A 19,908-nucleotide genomic window follows, 5' to 3' on the forward strand; every position below is an offset into this window, starting at 1 on the left:
TTCAAGTAGAAACTCTTAATATTATTACTTGGTCTGGGTCAGCTGATGCTACAGTTTACACAAAGTAGCCTTTTAAAAAAGACAAGGTAGGGGCAACTAAGTGGCTTGGTGGATAGAGCACCAGCCCTATGTGGCCTCAGACACTTGACACTTACTAGCTGTGGGACCCTGGGCAAGTCACTTAACTGCATTGCCCTGCAATAAGTAATTAAATAAGTGAATAAATAAACAAACAAGCAAATAAATAAAAAGGGCAAGGTGTTTATTTCTGTCAGCATGATTGGCATATTTAGTTGTATCCTTTTTCCTGAAGAACCAGGTTTGTGTCTTATCCTAAGTGCTTTTTGTTAGGACACCTTTGGTGAGAGGCCGAAAGCCAGAGAGAATTAATGTCATTGAGTGTAGCAACTCATTTCTCATCTGCTAGTGGTGAAGGGTACAAGGGACTAGGTATTCTAATTGCATTTTGATTATCTGCATCACAAGTATTATTATTTCTGCTTTGTATAGTTCAAGAAACCAAAGCTTGGGAGGGGTGGTGTGACTTGTCAAAGAGCAGTTCTGTAGAAGAGCCAATATTAGAGCTCTACCTTCAGTCTGGATCTTTATTGTCTTAAAATCAAGGAAGAAAACTGGTCCCTAGCACCCTGAGTCAGTGTGCAGATTCTTGTGGAATGTAGCAGTGGGGGAGTGTTTTGTTGCATCTTGTGTTTGAGGGATCCTTCTTGCTGCCTGTCTGCTGCTGCTGTCATTTGTTTGGCTGTTTGCAGAGATCCTGTTCCTCTAAGGAGAGGTCTGCGCTGTATCAAAAAATAGATTAGGAACAGATGAAGAACTCCAGTTTCCTGACATCCTTGATTATTGAGTTGTCTTATATTGCCCTGGCACATGGCATGCTTCTTAATAATTAAAGATCTCTGGTGGTTTTGCTGATTAGGATAGAGTTAGAGATGCCCGCCAGTGTGAATCCCTGCTAAAGGCAGCTGTAGGGGCTGCCTCATGGCAGGTATTTTCATTTCCCACCGTCTGTCTTCTGAGCACTGCCAGGTTGTTTGTGTGGGGCTCCGCTTGGGCTTCTCTTATGTTCTGTGGGACTTAGGTGGGAGGGGGTGGGGGTGGGTGGGTGGGAAGGTACTTTCCTGCTTTGAGAAAATTGTCCCTTGCCTGGAAATAAGATGAATTCTTATTCATTTTATTCTGGAAGAATCCAGAAATTCATCTTATTGGTCACTGCATTGCTTCCAAAACAGTTTCACTGACCTTGGAGTTTAACCTTGCTTGTGCCGCAGCCGGCAGTGCTCCCCATCATGCAGTCACTGCAGAAAGCTACTTGCAAAGCCCTCGGCTGCAGTGAAACTCGGAAGTCAACATAGCTTATGCTTATTTCTTTATTTGCTGAGTACTCTGCCAGTGAAGAACACAAGTGAGATAGAATGTCAAGCAGATGATGGACTCAGGTCAGGCGGTGGGTGAAGCAAACAGATCCTTTAGCATCCTTTCAGACTGCAGAACATTTTAAGGGTTTGGAAACAGCATCAGTCCCTCAGCACTGTAGTTGGCTTTGATCAGATTACTAAGCTCGTGTATTTGGTCCTCCCTTTCATTTCTGTGGGTTTTTGAAAATTAAATTATGTATGTTGTGATGCAGTTAGCCTTTTCAAAAACCATTTCTGGGTAGGGAAAATTCTTAACATTTTTGTGTTTAAACGTTAGGTGGTGGTTGGATAAATCAGTAGAAAGAAGTCAGTTCTAGTATAATGGAATGGGTTTTGTGTGTGATCCCTTGCACTGAGTTGGATATATCTTTTCTTTGCAAAAATTCTTACATAATAAGATACACAGGCAATGGGGCGTAGAAATTTATCTTGCCCTACAAGAAAGGAAGGGAAAAGGGGATGAGAGGGGAGGGGGGTGATAGAGGGGAGGGCTGACCGGGGAACAGGGCAACCAGAATATCAGCCATCTTGGAGTGGGGGGGAGGGTAGAAATGGGGAGAAAATTTGTAATTCAAACTGTTGTGAAAATCAATGCTGAAAACCAAATATGTTAAATAAATTTAAATTAAAAAAAACCGTAATTGGGAAATAGTCAACAAAACAAATAAAAATACAATGAAACATGAAATAATTACAAAATGTGTAAAATATTGGAGAGCTCACATGTCAAGAACTATGTAAGAATTATATGAATACAAATATAAAACACTTGTTCCAGGAATAAAGGCATACTTCAATAAAGAGATGAATTTAAAAAAAAAATTCTTACATAGTTGAATTTTGAACATAACGTGTCTGCCAAGTTAACTTGAGATGATTTAAAACAAGAAGGCCAAATTCAGGGTGTCTTTGGGTTTGACTACATCCCTTTCCATGCTGCTTTGACTCAGAATTCATCCTATGAAATAGAAAATATGCTTATATATTTTAGTCTGCCCACACATTGAATCCTTGCCATATGTACAAACCATGGTATTTAAGTACCTTCTGTTACACTAACACCTAAATGGCCATTGACCTGACCTCCAGGTCATGGCCTTTTCCCCCTCTAAGGACACCTGTGAAAGATTTCAAGATGCTAGAAAATATGGGTGAAATCGTGATGTTCCCCTGGCCTTCACACTGGTTTTTAGTGTAATCTGAGCTTACAAGTGTATGGGAAAACATGCTTTGGGTTGCTTACAGCCGCGAAGGTGATGAACTGATCAGCAGCCTTGACGATTTCTTCTAAAGAGAGAATGAAAGACTAGAGTCGGCTGTCCATGTTTTCTGTGGTGAGAGCTGTTGTTCCCACGTGCGTGTGTGTGTGTAGAGATAGGACACATGGGGTGATGGGTGTGTTGATGTGTAAGCACAGAAAGATGAGAAAATTAGAGAGTAAGTGAAAGTTTGGCCTGAAAAAGACAATTCACCCATCAGTAAGTAGGGTTGTTGAAATGATGGACTGGTGGCCATTTTACTTTTTCTTAAGCAAGTCTGTTGTGAAATCAAATGAAACAATATATGTAAAGCATTTTGTAAGCTTTAAGGAGATGTATAAATATTAGTTATTATTATTGCATATCTTTTTTTCACATTTTTTTTATTTTTTTAATTTAAATTTATTTAACCTATTTGGTTTTCAGCATTGATTTTCACAACAGTTTGAATTACAAATTTTCTCCCCATTTCTACCCTCCCCCCCACTCCAAGATGGCTTATATTCTGGTTGCCCTGTTACCCAGTCAGCCCTCCCCTCTATCACCCCCCTCCCCTCTCATCCCCTTTTCCCTTCCTTTCTTGTAGGGCAAGATAAATTTCTATGCCCCATTGCCTGTGTATCTTATTTTTTAGTTGCATACAAAAACTTTTTTTGTTTTTGAACATATGATTTTAAAACTTTGAGTTCCAAATTCTGTCCCCTCTTCCCTTCCCACCCACCCTCCCTAAGAAGTCAAGCAATTCAACATAGGCCACACATGTATCATTATGTATAACCCTTCCACAATACTCATGTTGTGAAAGGCTAACTACATTTTGCTCCTTCCCAACCCATCCCGCTTTATTGAATTTTCTCCCTTGACCCTGTCCCCTTTCCAAAGTGTTTGTTTTGATTACCTCCACCCCCATCTGCCCTCCCCTCCATCATCCCCACCCCCCCTTTTATTTTTTTATATCTTCCTCCCTCTTCTTTCCTGTGGGGTAAGATACCCAACTGAGTATGTATGGTATTCCCCCTCAGGCCAAATCTGATGAGAGCAAGGTTCACTCATTCCCCCCTCACCTGCCCTCTTCCCTCCTCCCACAGAACTGCTTCCTCTTGCCACCTTTATGCAAGATAATCCGCCCCATTCTATCTCTCCCTATCTCCCTCTCTCAGTATGTTGCTCTCTCATCCCTTAATTTCATTTTATTTCTTTTAGATATCTTCCCTTCATCTTCAACTCACCCTGTGTCTGCTCTCTCTCTTTTACATATATATATATACATACACACATACATATAAACACATATATATATATATATATATACATATACACATACATACACATACACATAGATGTATACATACACATTCACTTATATATACATAAACATATATATGTGTATATATATATATATATATATATATATATATATATATATATATATATGCATATTCCCTTCAACTACCCTAATACTGAGGTCTCATGAATCATACACATCATCTTTCCATGTAGGAATGTAAACAAGACAGTTCAACTTTAGTAAGTCCCTTGCAATTTCCGTTTCTTGATTACCTTTTCATGCTTCTCTTGATTCTTGTGTTTGAAAGTCAAATTTTCTATTCAGTTCTGGTCTTTTCACTGAGAAAGCTTGAAAGTCCTCTATTTTATTGAAAGTCCATATTTTGCCTTGGAGCATGATACTCAGTTTTGCTGAGTAGGTGATTCTAGGTTTTAATCCTAGCTCCATTGACCTCCGGAATATCGTATTCCAAGCCCTTCGATCTCTTAATGTGGAAGCTGCCAGATCTTGGGTTATTCTGATTGGGTTTTCACAATACTCAAATTGTTTCTTTCTTGCTGCTTGCAGTATTTTCTCCTTGATCAGGGAGCTCTGGAATTTGGCGACAATATTCCTAGGAGATTTCTTTTTGGGATCTATTTGAGGAGGCGATCGATGGATTCTTTCAATTTCTATTTTGCCCTGTGGCTCTAGAATATCAGGGCAGTTCTCCTTGATAATTTCTTGAAAGATGATATCTAGGCTCTTTTTGATCATGGCTTTCAGGTAGTCCAATAATTTTTAAGTTATCTCTCCTGGATCTATTTTCCAGGTCAGTGGCTTTTCCAAGGAGATATTTCACATTGTCTTCCATTTTTTTATTCCTTTGGTTCTGTTTTATAATATCTTGATTTCTCATAAAGTCACTAGCTTCTACTTGCTCCAATCTAATTTTTAAAGTAGTATTTTCTTCAGTGGTCTTTTGGACCTCCTTTTCCATTTGGGTAATTCTGCCTTTCAAGGCATTCTTCTCCTCATTGGCTTTTTGGAGCTCTTTTGCCATTTGAGTTAGTCTGTTTTTTAAGGTGTTGTTTTCTTCAGTGTATTTTTCAGTATTTTTTTGGGTCTCCTTTAGCAAGTCCTTGACTTGTTTTTCATGGTTTTCTCGCATGCTTCTCATTTCTCTTCCGAATTTTTCCTCTACTTCTCTAACTTGCTTTTCCAAATCCCTTTTGAGCTCTTCTATGGCCTGGGGCCAGTTCATGTTTTTCTTGGAGGCTTTTGGTGTAGGCTCTATGACTTTGTTGTCTTCTTTAGGCTGTATGTTTTGGTTTTCTTTGTCACCAAAGAAAGAATCCGAAGTCTGAGACTGAATCTGGGTGAGTTTTCGCTGCCTGGCCATATTCCCAACCAACTAACTTGACCCTTGAGTTTTTCAGCGGGGTATGACTGCTTGTAGACTAAAGAGTTCTATGTTCCACGTTTGGGGGGGAGGTGCCAGCTCTGTCAGACCCGCACTCCTCCTTCCCCAAGAACCCCCAGTCCAGACTGGGCTTAGATCTTCAGCAGGCTGTGCACTCCTGCTCTGATCCACCACTTAATTCCTCCCACCAGGTGGGCCTGGGGTCAGAAGCAACTGCAGCTGTAGCTGCCCCACCTCCGCTGCCCTGGGGGCGGTGGCCGAACCTCAAACTCCTTCCACTCCCGCAGCTTTTCCCACTAACCTTCTCCGCTGTCTTTGGTGTTTGTGGGTTGAGAAGTCTAATAACTGCTGCAGCTCACTGATTCAGGGCACTAGGGCCCGCTCCGCCCAGTCTGGTTGGTCCATGCTGCTCATGCTGGGCTCTGCTCCGCTCCCAGCTCCCAGCTCCGTGTGGGATAGACCTCACCCAGAGACCATCCAGGCTGTCCTGGGCTGGAGCCCTGCTTCCCTCTGCTGTTTTGTGGGTTCTGCAGTTCCAGAATTGGTTCAGAGCCATTTTTTATAGGTTTTTGGAGGGACTTGGCAGGGAGCTCATGCTAGTCCCTGCTTTCCAGCCGCCATCTTGGCTCTGCCCCCTGTCTTCCTCCTTGATTCTTTATATAGTAACGTGTGTCTCTGAAATTTGGGGGTAATCAGAGTATTCTAGATCAGTGGTAACAAACTGAAATAGAAACAGGGGCTACCAATCCATATGTAAGGGTCCCTGTGGTCACGTATTGACTTAGTTTTACTGTATTTTTATTTTGTTAAATATTTCTCAATTACATATTAATTTGGTTTGGACTGCACTTGGGATTGTTGTGAGTGGCCCTGTGTTTGACCCCTCTGTTCTAGATTCTCAAAGGTCATCCCTTAAATGCCCCAATTTTTTTTCCAGTTTTTTTGTATAGAATTCTTTTCTACAGAAATCCTCAGTTTGTATGTGTTCTGCTTTACCTCCTTGTTTTCCGTAACTAAATAAATTATATTGAACATAATTTGGGATGCATCAAGGTCATTATTATGATTAATTTTTGTACTGTACTATATAGATGGTTCGTGACCTTAAGCTGAACAAGTGGTAACCCTGGGAAGTACTCTGGAACTTTGATTCTTAAAGTCATCCCGTATCTGATCTTGGTAGCTTGTCATGGAGCTTTTCCCATAAAAGTGGAACAGAGAAGCTGCATCCTTTGCCACCCTGTTCAGTTGTGTTGTAGTTCTTTTCCAAGATTAATTGTTGTATCTGAGACTGGAGCAGCCACACCCCCTCAGCTCTTTTATTTCCATTGGTAAAAGTAATATCTTCACTGACTTTATTAGTATCTGTGACTTGTAAATAAGGATTTAAAACATTCTCTTATTTCAAAATCCCCTGTAAACTTCAGCCCATTCTCCCTCACATTAACTTATTGTTCTTGCTAAAGATCATTATTTCAAGATCTGATGGTTATAACTGTATGAGAGAAAAGTAATCTGTGCAACTTTTTCCTACAAATTTATCAATAATCTTTTAACTGCTAGACTCTGGCAGTTTTCTCAGACCATTTCAACTCCCTTTTGTGTGTAGGCTTCCATTAGAATGTATGGGGTGTTCGGTGAGGACGAGCACCTCTAGTAAGAGGGCTCCTGAGCCCTTTTCAGGCCTCTCATCCACCTTTGGTGTCCACCTGTCCCCCAACTTTCACTTGTAGCATATGAAGCAGCTACACCCTAGTAAAATAATCTCAGCAGACAGGCTAAACCAGGTTAAGAGTAACTTATAGGCTTCAGATCAGTCTGTGAGTTGGGGGTGTCTACCCCAAGCACGTGAAGATTTCCATCAGCGGAACGGGTGGATGAGAACACTTTGTTCCAATGGCCGTGAAGGCAGCCAAAGCAGGTGCTTTGGAGCACTTGGAGCTTGGTCAGACACGGAAGATGTTAAGGTCATCCACTGCATCCCAGTCCATCTCTGGTTGTTGTGATTTTTGTCTTGCCACTGGACTTGCATGACTCTGGAAGAGTAAGTGAGGGTGACAACTTTGTGCAACTCTGCCTCCCTTACATCCAGTTCACTTGCAAGTTCAAGACACCACCCTATGATATTGTTGGTCTTTGAAAACAAAGGATGAATAAGAAGCTCCTTGAGGACTGAAACTATCTTTCTTTTTACATGTACTTGTATCCCCAGGCACTGTGTCTGGAACTTTTTAAGCTTCCTTCTTTCTTTCCTTTCTTCTTCCCTCCCTCCCTCTCTCCCTCCTTTCTTCCCTCCTTCTCTCTCTTCTTCCCTCCCTCCATCTCTTCCTTCCTCCCCTTCCTCCCTCCTCCCTTCTTTCTTTACTCCCTCCCTCTTTTCTCCCTTCCCCTCCCCTCTCTTACCTGCCTACTTACCTACTTCTTGTCTGGATTATTTCAGTAGCCTAATAATTGGTTTCCCACCCTTCCTTTTTCCAGTCAATCCTTTATATTTTTCTCCCACCCTCCATATCCAATCAGTTATCAGATCTTGTGGTTTCTATCTCCACAGCATCTTTGGAAGCCATCTTTTTTTCTCTACCCAGATGGCTCCTACCCTCTTTCAGGCCCTTATCATATTTTACCAAAATGATATCCTTAAAGCATAGATCTGACAGTGTTCTTGTACTGTTCAAAAATCTTCAAGGATTCTTCATTGCCTCTAGGATAAAATACAAATACTGACTCCTTTTTGATATTTAGTACTCTGGCTCCAGCTGACCTTTCCCAGTTCATTTTACATTACTCCACTTCCTTTACTAGATGTACCACTGAAATTAGACTACTTACTATTATCCAAACTCATCATTCTATCTCCTGGTTCAGTGCCTCTGCGCAGGTTGTCTGCCATGTGTGGAATATATTCCTGCTTCATCTGTGGCTTTTAGAATCCCTAACTTCTTTCAAAGTTTCAAGTATGACCTATTTAAAGCCTTACCTGATCTCCTTACTTCATACCTACACTACAAGTTGTGAATGCTCTATCCCTCCTGAAATTATCTTGTATTTTTTTTTGGTCAGATGTAGCTTTATGTAGGAAAAACTTCCTTATAATTGGAAGTATACAAAAGTGGAATGGTGTCCTCAGGACATAGTTTCCCCTTCAGGTGAAGGTTTTCCTCACTTGAGGTTTTCAAGTCAAAACTGGTTGAGCACTTGTAATTCGATATTGGACAGGGGATTCTTGGTCAGTTATAGGTTTATGGCTCTGAGGCCTCTTGCAATTCTGTGATTCTATGTTGTATCCCACAGAATGTAATTTCCTAAAGTCTTGGACTGTTTATATTTTTGACTTTGTATGCACAGTGTCTTGCACCTAATTAAGTAATGAATGTTCATTTTATTGAATTGAATATTTGCTTGAAGAACAATGTAGCTAAGTTTAAAGAGGCTTATTGTCAGAAGATTGGCTACCAGAAAGTGAAATTCTTTTTGTCTTTCATGAAGACCCTATCTTTGGGTGTGGAAAGGTTGCTTTTTGTTATCATTGGATAGAGCTAGTGCTGGATCAAAGGATTGGAATAATTTTGTTATTTCTTGCATAATTCCAAATTACTTTTATTGACAAGGATCTCTTCAGAATATTTGTATATTATTCCCATAAAGAATCTTTTTTTGGGCTAGATCTGTGAATTTAATACAGGACCACACCTGCTTTGCATCTTAGAGTCTTAGGGAATTTCCTAGGACACTGATCGCCTAAGTGACTTGCTTAGTCACACAGCCAGTATGGGTCAGAAGCAGGAATTGAACCGAGCTCTGATTCTGAGGCTGACTCAACAGTAATTGACGCTGTCTCTATTGTCTTTTTTAAATAATAAGGTCTGTGATTTTTTTCTGAGCATTTGATAGTATATGTAACAGTATACACACACACACACACACACGCACAAAATGATCATCACCACATTGGATTTATATCAAGAATTTATGGGTTGCTGAATACTAGAAAACAGCATAATAAATCATACTTACAAGAGAAACAGTGCTAGAAAGCAAGGATTCTCAGTCTTGACGGAAGACATTTTACCTGTTTTCAGAGCCAGACTTTTGAATGTTTTGTGCAAGGCATAGCATGTATGGGGAAGGTAGCTGAGGTCTGAGTATCTTGTGTTCTTAGGTGAAACATTTTAAAAGGTTAATTATGCTAACCCAGAAAAAAAAAATCCGTAACTCCTCCTTTGAACAAAAAGGCATATTTACAGGCAATTCAGTTGAATAACTTCTATAAGTGATAAGAGATCATCAGAATTTTGGGTTAGTTTTAAAGTCTCTGAAAGATTTGTGATTTTGTTTTCACATAGACTGTCACAAATCTGTCCTTCATTCTTTCAAAGTGTGTAGTAACTTAATTGCCTTGGTTTCCTGGCTCAATAACTAGTTCTACTGAAAAAAAATTACAGCTTATAAAAAAAAATCACTTCTCTCATTAATCAGCTTGGCATGGTGGTGTAATTCCATTGCCTCCTAAAAACTTCAGTGCCTTCTTCCTTCCCTTCCATTCCACTCCCTACTCAATTAAATGAAAGGTGTGGCTTAAGGTGTAGCAAATCTTAATGCTATACCATCACTCAGCTAATAGCTTGTCATCTATTAAGGTTCGTCTGTTAAATCACAGTTATTTTCTTACATCACTTTCTGTCAGTTAATATTCCAGAAACTAGAGCTTGGGAAATTTTAATATCAAAATATTAAGGAAATAATTTTTCTCTGCAAAAGAACATTACTAGTTTTGAATCGCAGTTTGCCTAGTATAAATCATTTTTTTCTGCTGTCATTAATTGTTGTACTTTGAACCTATTAAATATATAGCATTAGAGTTGGACTTGACTCTGACCATGGAAAGGTCACTTGGCTTCTTTGAGAACCAGTTCTCTCATCTGTAAAATGGGCTTGATAACACTTTGCGCTGCCTCCGTCACAGAATTGTGAGGAAATTCTCAGGTGCGGTCTAAAGGTTAGTTACTGTTCTAGGAGTCTGAAAAGTTAGCTATTTCTCTTATTCAGACCACTTTATAGGAGAGCAGAGGTTCTTAACCTAGGATCTGTGGATATGGAAGATTTCAGGGGGGGTCCATGAACTTGGATGAGGAGAAGATTAGATATTTATTTCAACAGAAGCTTTGCTAAAATCTATTTAAACTCTATCCACAGAATTCCCTTCATCTGCTAGCTTAGTGGTACTATCAAGAAAGGAAATGAGATTAGCCTGTCATGATCTGTCTTGATGAAGCCTTCTTGACTCTTGGTAATCACTTCTTCTTCTTCTAGATGTTTACCAGCTGTCTCTTTTATAATCAGTTTTAGTGTTTCCCCAGGAATCAAGAGTCAGGCTTACTGGTCTATAGTTGTCAGACTCTGTTCTCTGCCCCTTTTTTGAAAACCAGGTTAGTTACCCTTTTCTCATTTGCAGCCCCTTTACTATTTTACATGAATTCTTAAATATCACTGCATGGCATCCAACATTTCTTTTAGGACATGAAGATGGGGTTCACCTGGACAAGGTGACTTGAATTCATCACAGGCTCTCTTCCTATCATCTTAATTTTCCTGAGTATTGACTCCCTGCTGATCATTTTTGTTCTGTCAATTCTAATAGACATCAAAATGAAATTAAGGCTGTTTCTGAAACAGAGCCAGCATTTCCCACTATATGTATTGTGTATCTTCATATTTTCTTGTTCAACAAGAATTCATGTTTTTTGTTGTCTTTGTACTCTCTGTCACCAAAGTATAAGGCTCATCTTTAGGAAAGGGCTCCTTTTGTAACCCCTAGGAACTTGGGATAATTTGGGATTTTTTTCTAGAAGCAAAGGGTTTCTTTCCAGATTTTAGTAAAGGTAAGCCTGAGGCATATTTCCTCATGAATTAGGATTTTTTAAAAATGTATTTGCTATTGGATGTGATTGAATTTCTGTCCTTGTCTTGGAAGATGTGATCAGCAAATCCTTTGGTGTGTTTTCACTAAAATTATTGCTAATAAAAAACTATTGCTTACTAACGTTTTAAAATCTCATGTTCAAGATGAACAGAAATTGGGTCCCATATCCAGCCATTAAAGAAATGTAATGGAAATCACAGTAATAATAGCTAACACTTAGGCTATGAACAAAGTTCCCAAAAGAAGACTCTCAAACCATTAACAACAATATGAAAAAGAATGTTTTATATCACTAATATTAAGAGAAACACAAATCAAAACATCTCTGAGGCCAAGGATGTCAGTGACAAAAATAAAGTGCCCATATAAACAAAATACTTATAGCATTACTTTTTGTTGTAGCAAAGAACTAGGCCCATCAATTGGGGAATGGCTAAACAAATTGTGGTTCATGACTAGGGATATTACTATGCTATTAAAGAAAAACAAGATAAATACACATGAACCGAAGAAAAGAGAAATAAGCAGAATCAAGAAACTAATTTACACAATGATACACAATGTAAGTGGGTACAACAGCAAAATCAATTTAACAGTTTATTCCTTTTTTTAGAGTCTGGAAGTTGTTCTGGAGAAGGGCCTGTGTTGTATGAAAACACTGGTAGAATGGTATTGCCCTCACCTGCATCATGCCTTGGCCCCAAGAGATCTAATTAATTAATTGGTTAATTAGCTAATTAACATTCTGATAGTGGGTCAGTGTTCTAAGCATTACTTGAAGTTTTTTACATGTAGATTTTTAGCTAATCTATTTTTCATATCAGAAATGATCCTGTAGACACTAGTGACACCTGAGAGCCTTATTCATCATTTTGCCATCAAGTTGGCCATCCCTAATTATAAGCCACCTTTGTGGGTTCAGTATCTGTCATCACCATGAGTTTCATCAGTAGCCTTGGGAAGAAGTTGCTTAGGAAATCTCTTTGTGCTTTAGTTTTTTCCATTTTTGAGATATCTATTTCACAATAGTCTGGTAAGGCTTATTGAATACCAATCCTATCTTCTTATAATGATACCCTTTTTTCTCTTCATATACTAATTTTCATATACATCTTTTTCTAAACTAAAACATTTTTTATAATAAGCTACTTGTGCATAAAATTAAAAGTCTGATGTAATAAGCAAGAAAAACCCAACCTGTTGTAGTGTTGTTTATCAGACTCTGAGTTTCTGTCCTTTACCCAATGTGTTGAATTATTTTGTTTTTATTCATTACCTTCATTGTAGGGGTAAAAATAGTAAATTGCTTTTGTTAATTAATATAATTCCCAAAGGCTTAAATCTAGTGAAACTAGGAAATGTCTACTGGCCTAGGAAAAGAGGATAGTCCTGTGATTTTTATTTTGAAATTTTTAAAAACTTGGCTTAGGAAAGGAAGTGTAGTAGAGTAGAAAGAGCCCTGGGATGAGATGCTGGGGACTGCCTTGCCACTCCCCCTCTTTTCTGTGGAGTGAGGGGTTAGATTGGTCACCTTTCCAGCCCTAACATTCTTTGGTTCCATGATTCTTTGAGTACCGAAGACATGTCATTGAAAAGTGTATAGAAGCGTGTAAAAAGGTGGTTTGATTAGTGGAAGTGTTTAGGACATATTTGTACTTCTTACAAGGGAGGGCCAGTAGAAGTGCCCATGAGCTCGGTGTGCTGTGGTTAGGTAGGAAGCAAAGTCTAGTTGATGTTAAAAGAAAGCAGATTTACAGTGGCACATTCCTGAATCATGTTCAAATCATTCTAGAATATTTTGTTTTCCTTCTGAAGTTTGGAATATTGGGTAAGATGGAGGCAATGTAATCTAACTATTTGTGGGGTGTTGCCTTGTATAACCTGTTGGCTCACTTTTAAAATAAATCCAGTTTTATATTGAATAATCTTGACAGTGACAGCTTGGGATGCCTGACTCTAGTATTGTTGTTTAGTTGTTTAGTATTTGCACTGTTAATTAACTAATTTTCTCTTTTAAGTAATGTGAAAAGTGACAAGCATGAAAGTCAATTACGGATTTCTTCACACATTTCAAGATGAAGAAATGCTGGAGTTATTTTCCCCTGCTTGCAAGGAGATGATTTGTTTCCCAGCATGGAGTGTTGGGTATTTCAGTGTGCTTATGTCAAGGTGGAAATGTACTGAGTCAGCCAGTAAGCTCTTTATTTTGAGAGGAAGGTTTGCCAGGTTACTGTATTTAATGGGAATTTTGCTGCATACTGCCACAAGATGAAATGTGGTCACTAGCACAGCACTCCTCTCCTACTTTAGTGCCATGGGGTTAAGGAGGTACTCCTTCTTTTCTCTGTTCCATTTGCCTTCGCTTTAAGAGTTAATGACATCTGCAGGTGTGTTGGGATTAGCACTGTAAAGTTTTGTAAAGGCTTTTTCTTCTTTTGATGTTCAGAAAAGGATGAAAGATAGCCATTGAGCTCAAGGGATTAGGGCTACCACACTTGAAAGACTTGAGGGACCATAAATATTTCACTTCAGATGTAAGTCTGGAAAAGAAAATAGTGCTTTGTATTGCTGGAATTCAGTCTCCACTTACAAATTTGAATAATCTATACAGAAGCACTTTTCTCCCAAACAAAGTCGTTCTGAAATCTGAGCAAATTTAATACACCATCTATTGGGGTATATATCTTAATAGCCAATTATGCTTTTCCCTTACCATATTCCCAGGGTTTTACTCCTCTGTAAACGACTACTTTTTCTCTACTTAGGTTTATCATGTTTTTCCTTCTTTACCTTTTTGCAACCTCACTTATTCCCAACTGAGTGCATAAAATTCTTGCTCAGAGAAAAAGCATATCATGCTTAGACTTAAGTTGGAATGGGTCATGATCGATTTGGTTTAGTTAATTTTACTTTATCTTTTTTGTTCCTCAGAGATATTATAGAAAAAGGATGTTCATTTTGGTGTGTAAATAGTATGTGTGGATACTGAAGCAGAATTAGATAACTAGTTTGTTTTTGTTTTTATGTTTTTGCAAAAATTACTTACCTAGGGGAAAAAAATGAGGGAAAACAATAGAGAAGACCTCTATATCTTGATGTAAACATGGAAGAACTCACCTCCTTCCTTGGGGCTGATCAGTAAGGATTTTTTCCTCTATGAGCATTCTGAAGATGATTTATTAGCTCCGGTAGAACTGGAATGGGGTGCTTTGGATTTCCTTTTGATAGGTCCAACCCCTTTGGCAGGAAATTAAACAATTAATATCTTATACCATGACAAGTTGAAAGGATGATTCAAAGCAAAGATTTGAAATACAGTCAGTTCTCAAAATGGATCCCAAGACTTTTTTCCCTTGAGATGGGTATGTGGTGGGATGGTAGGTTAGAGAGGGAGAGCAGTGCACGTATATATCTATGGGTGTTTCTGTTAATCTCTCTAATGGTAGGTGATAGATTCTGTTCATCTACCCTATGGTAGATCCACTTACTTTGGCAAGTTTCTCATGAAACATTATGATCTTTGTGCTACCATAAGACCCTGTTTATGGATGTAGTATATATTTTATCTTTCCAAATACTGGTTTAGTTAATTTTTTGTAAGGTATTGAACATCGTAGTGATAAAGTTTTTTTATATCATGCCTGACTGAATGCAAGAACAACTTGGTATTGGTAGTAATGTGAAGAAATGACTAAGCAAATTATATGACTGAGTAGTCTATTTGCTAAGATGAGCCAAAAATTGTCAAGGAAATTAATTTAATAGCCAATGGAAAGGGTTTTAGGATTAAGGAATTCATAACCTCATGCTTGATAACACTGCTGATGCTTTGAGACTGAGGGGCCTACTCAGTTACTTCCTTAAGCCTCAACTTCCGATGCTTCATGGAATTATAGGAATGAGCATGTGTAAAGCTTTATCCTAACTCTGAGCCTATAATATTACTTTAAAAGAAAGAAGGGAGCAAAAAGAAACTGTGAAAGGTGTTTGGCAACCAGCAGGATAGGGAGCTCACCAAGCTCTTTGAAGGTCAATTAGCCAGAAAATGTGCTAAAGACTAGGTACTGTGTTGGATTACTGGCCGGAGAATTACCCCCAAGGTCATCAAAGTGGTCCTACTGTCTGAGCAAAGAAAGACAATTATAGATGTTGAGGAGATGCTACAAAAGCTTTAATTAAGGGACTTATTTACACCCCACTAAGTCTTAGAAATTAAATTCTTATTTGTGCTAAGCTACATGGCTTTGGGTCTGGGATCCCATGTAGTATTTCAACACAGAATACAGTCTTTCTGAAATCTGTTTTATGTGGTAAGCCATTTTACTGTAATGGATACCAGGAAAGCTGATGATTAAATATAGCACTGGAAACTGGAAGGAAAAGAAGACTGTGAGCTAGCTGTGCCTTTTGTAGAGAGACGAGTTTGAGGGGAATAGCAGGGAAGATGATGATTTATTTTGTATCTTCATACCCCAGAAATTCTCAGGCTCCCAGCTGATGGGTAACTACCTAAGCCTGAACACAAAGAAAACCAAACTTGTCTTTATTTGGGTATTTGAAATTATGAAGTCTTATCCACCAGATAATACTACTTTGCTTAGGTCATTAATGGGCAATTTTATTACACCAATATGCTTTTGTTCTCCCTTGACTTTTACAGGGCAAATTTCTTGTATTATGATAGGAAAGCTTCCCCTAAACCTTCAGCTACCTCCCATCTACATTTCAAAAGCTAATCCCATATTTAAAGCATTTCTAACAGTCATAGCATTCCTTTTTTCTTCCTTTTTGTGTAAAGTCTTCAGTTTATGTGTCTTGGTCCAATTATATCTTTATTACAATATTAATCAGGCTCTGAGGTGGCTTATGCCACCATGCCTGAATGGTTCTTCTCCTGGAAATGACTGCTACATATTCTTTCTTTGTGCTGATGAAGCCAGTCTCTTGCCTCTCCTCCTGTGAAATGGTAATTTCCCAGAAAACTAAGCTTATGTTTTATTTGAACTACTATAGTTTTTTTTTTTTAACCTGTAATGTGGCTGTGTAGGTTGTTTTGACTTTGCTTCAGGCTCTAGTATTGCATTTCTAGTTTGAACACTCTGGGCAAAAGGCTCCTTTTCTGTTTGTCTTGAGGCTTTTTTTTCTTTCTGAGAATGGAGGCAGACTGTTCAGAAGTAATACTTGTAAGCGTCTAAATGTGTGTGTGTGTGTGTGTGTGTGTGTGACAGCAGAGCACCATCTCTGTTATTTAATTACACACTAAAGTCAATAAGAAACTTGTGAGAAGTGCTCAATTCATGGGCCAGTCTAAAAGAGCCAGGGAGATAGAAACTTGCAAGAGCCCTCCCAGCTCCGGAATTCTCTGATTTCACTGCCTAATGTGACTATACACAGACCTCATTTCCCAATTTAATATGGACATTTTTTGCTTTGTTGGAAGTTGTCTGCTTTTTAATTTGGCCTTTCATCGAAAGAAGTAACACACCATAATGTTTCATTCATTCATTTAACCAATTAAGTAACATTTGCGTTTTACAACAACCAGCAAGTCCCCCCTTAATGAATTCCATGTTCTTAGTTATTTATTTTCTGGTAGAATAGCATTTGCTTTTTATTTTATTTTTCAGTGTGGATCAGCATACATGTATAAATAGGACCTTCTAAAGTGTAGTTTTTTAATAAATTTAATCAATTTAAGATGAAGTTCATTGAAAGTACAAAAAAGTTCCTGTTTAATAAACAACAAAATCATCTTACTTGGTTTTAGGAAGTGAAAAAAATCTTATTGCATTAGGAGTATTTCATAAATGTGTTTTTCCTCCCTTGATTTCCCTAGAAATATTAACCTTCTGCTGCTAAACTGGAAATGCCATCCTCCTCTTGGTATAGTTTATACACCAAGGTTGTTATACATTGTCATGGTTTTCCTATTGGATTGTTTTGGTGAGATAAAAGGACCCAAGTTCTTATCTTTGTTCTGCCTTTGACTAGATGGGGGACCTTGGTCAAATCTCTTTCTCTTAAGGTTCAGTTTGCTTAATTGTAAATGTGTGAGTTTGACTAGATCATCTCAAAGCTGTATTCTGCTTCTGAATCTTATTAGCATTTCCCAAATAACACTGATCTCAGGATTATTATTTGAAAACTTCTATTTTTATTATTTCATAAGTGAAGGGAACAAATATTTACCAAGAGCCCACTGTGTGTTAGGCACTGTGCTAAGCGCTTTACAAATATTATCTCGTTGGATCATATTACCTCATTTGTATTTCATAAACCACTCATTGACTAGAAAAGCAGCTATATGTAGATTGATGTCATGATGTATACTGAGTTTTAAAATTTCCTGCTAATAAAGGTTTCTGGTTAGTTCAGTCATGAACTATTGGCCCGACCCATTTTTTCTAAGGTGGTGGTTGGAGATGAGACCACATGAGGAAAATTTCTCCACCTCAGTAGATAGCTAAAGAAAGGAATCAGTGATGACACATTTTCTAAATATGATTAGTTATCTAGTGATTGTAGACTGTTCTGGTAAGCTAAAAAAAAAAGAAGCTACTGTTAAAATACCCAAGAACTATTAGTTTGGTTAGCTACTGCCAATAAATTGGTTTATGAAAACCCAAAGGAAGAGCCATTTTTCTTCCTCTTTTTAAGGTCAATGAGGGAGGGAACCCAGACTACTTTGGGGCTGTTTTTTGCAGTGGTCTCATAGTAGATGTTCTCTTTCCACCCCCCATACTGCTCTGAAAATACTGTCTTTTCCAGACAAGGAATGTTGGTCACGTTCCTAGTAACATGGCATGTAATCAGACATGACAGTTCCCTTCAGTCCTGATGACAATGTGATTTATCTTTGTAAATGTCTTAAGGTAGAAAACAGTTAAGTTTTAGACAGTAAAGACAGTATAGAAAAACCTGTTTCAAAATCTCTAATGTTTTCAGGATAGGGATTCTTCACTTTTCCTTTTGTTTTTCTGATATAGTCATGACTAACCAAGAGAGAAAGCAGCATGTTTATATAATTTTTTTTGTATATAATTACACAGTTGATTTCTTCCTTTTTTGAGTAAGAAATAGCCACTGTCTTCCTGTCCCACCCCTTTTAGATAAATCTGGGCACAGGTGAGATATCTTTTGACTATAGTCTTCCATCTGTCCCCTCTTCATTTTTTCCAGGGTCCCATTGAACTGAAACATGGATCTCTGGTTTTCTTATCCCACTTTCTTTCTCACTATTTCTTATAGGGGGATGCTGAGCAAAATCAAAACCACTGCTGTTTTTCTTTTTTAATACTAGAAAATGTCAGAGAAACACCATCTTCTCCAGGTCAATAGCTTGAAGAAAAATAACTTTTTAAAAAAAGCAAACTCATATTCACAGTGTTAAATATGTTCCTGGTGTTAAATGTCTAATGACATTTTTGCCTGGAGAAACATTGATTTTTTTTCTCACTCTGTTTTTCAGGCTCTTCTTTCTTCCCTGGACGATGTGCCGAGGTCTTTGCAAAGGGTCAAAGTGTCGGGAAGCTGGGAGTCCTTCATCCTGACGTTATTACCAAATTCGAGCTGACCATGCCGTGCTCTGCTCTAGAAATCAATGTCGAACCCTTTTTGTGAAAATAGGGCTGTGTGGTGTGAGCCTCCCCGAAAGGCTCCTCTTTCTCCTCCTCTGGTGTCCTTTAGTCCTCCATAGGGAGCATCCATTTGTGCTTTAATGTGTAATAAAGTAGAACAATATTGTCTGGCTCCATGAGTAAATATCTTCCTTCTACTGCAATTAGGGCAGCTTGTGCAATATAAGAATGTGGTATCCGGGGATAGCTCGGCCATCAGTGTGTAAAGTTTCATTGTTGGGTAAAAGCCCAGCATGTTACCAGAGAAATGTAACAGTGGAGCGCATGATCAGTTCTGAGAATCAGAAATGTTCCGCAGACATCAGAGCCTCACACTGTAACTGATTACTTCTGCATAACAGGAATCTCGTTCTTTTCTTATTGCATGAAACAAGATAATTGATTAGAGCAAATGTTGAACGAATGTGAGCATAACTAAGGGGCTTAGCTTTACTTGTCCATTTGTCATGTGCTCATCATGGGGAAAAAAATAAAGTCTCCTCATTTCTTGAAGACCTTGAGTATTAGGTAATCAACATTTGTATCTAGATTTTCTACTCATTTACTGTGTGCTAATTACTGCCTTTGAAGTAATTTTGAAGTGAAAGAAAATCTGATAAATATTTGTTTTTGCATACAGTGTGTTTTATTGTACCAAGAGTTTACCAAAACCACCAGGTTGGGCATATATGTCCCTGCAACACCAAAACCTGGCTTTGCTGGAAGGGTTTGACATGGAGAAGTTTTAAATGAGTGGCCTTAACATATTCAAACATTACAAAATATTTGAAAATTGTCCTCTTGCCCTTCTGGATAGACTTAAGGTTATAACCAGTTGAAATAGGAAGAAATACATTTACGTGAAGTCAGGTATACACTTAAACAATTGAATTTTACCTTGTTTCCAGGGCAGGAATTAACCCTTTGCTTCTCTAACTGGGAAATAGCATACACCTTTTCCTCCATCCTTCTCCCCTCTCCTTCCCT

General features: G+C 38.4%; 1 protein-coding gene across 1 annotated transcript in view; it reads left to right on the forward strand.

Moving 5' to 3' along the window:
• The window catches only part of FARSB (phenylalanyl-tRNA synthetase subunit beta), a 70,425-nt gene extending 50,991 nt beyond the window's left edge, over window positions 1–19,434 (forward strand). The window contains exon 17 of the mRNA XM_036757049.1: window positions 18,774–19,434. Coding sequence (XP_036612944.1) covers window positions 18,774–18,925 — 152 coding nt within the window. The 3' untranslated portion in view covers window positions 18,926–19,434. The remainder of the gene's footprint in view (window positions 1–18,773) is intronic.
• Window positions 19,435–19,908: the final 474 nt, after the last annotated feature.

Source organism: Trichosurus vulpecula, chromosome 4 (assembly GCF_011100635.1).
Source record: "Trichosurus vulpecula isolate mTriVul1 chromosome 4, mTriVul1.pri, whole genome shotgun sequence".
NCBI classification, from domain to species: Eukaryota; Metazoa; Chordata; class Mammalia; order Diprotodontia; family Phalangeridae; genus Trichosurus; species Trichosurus vulpecula.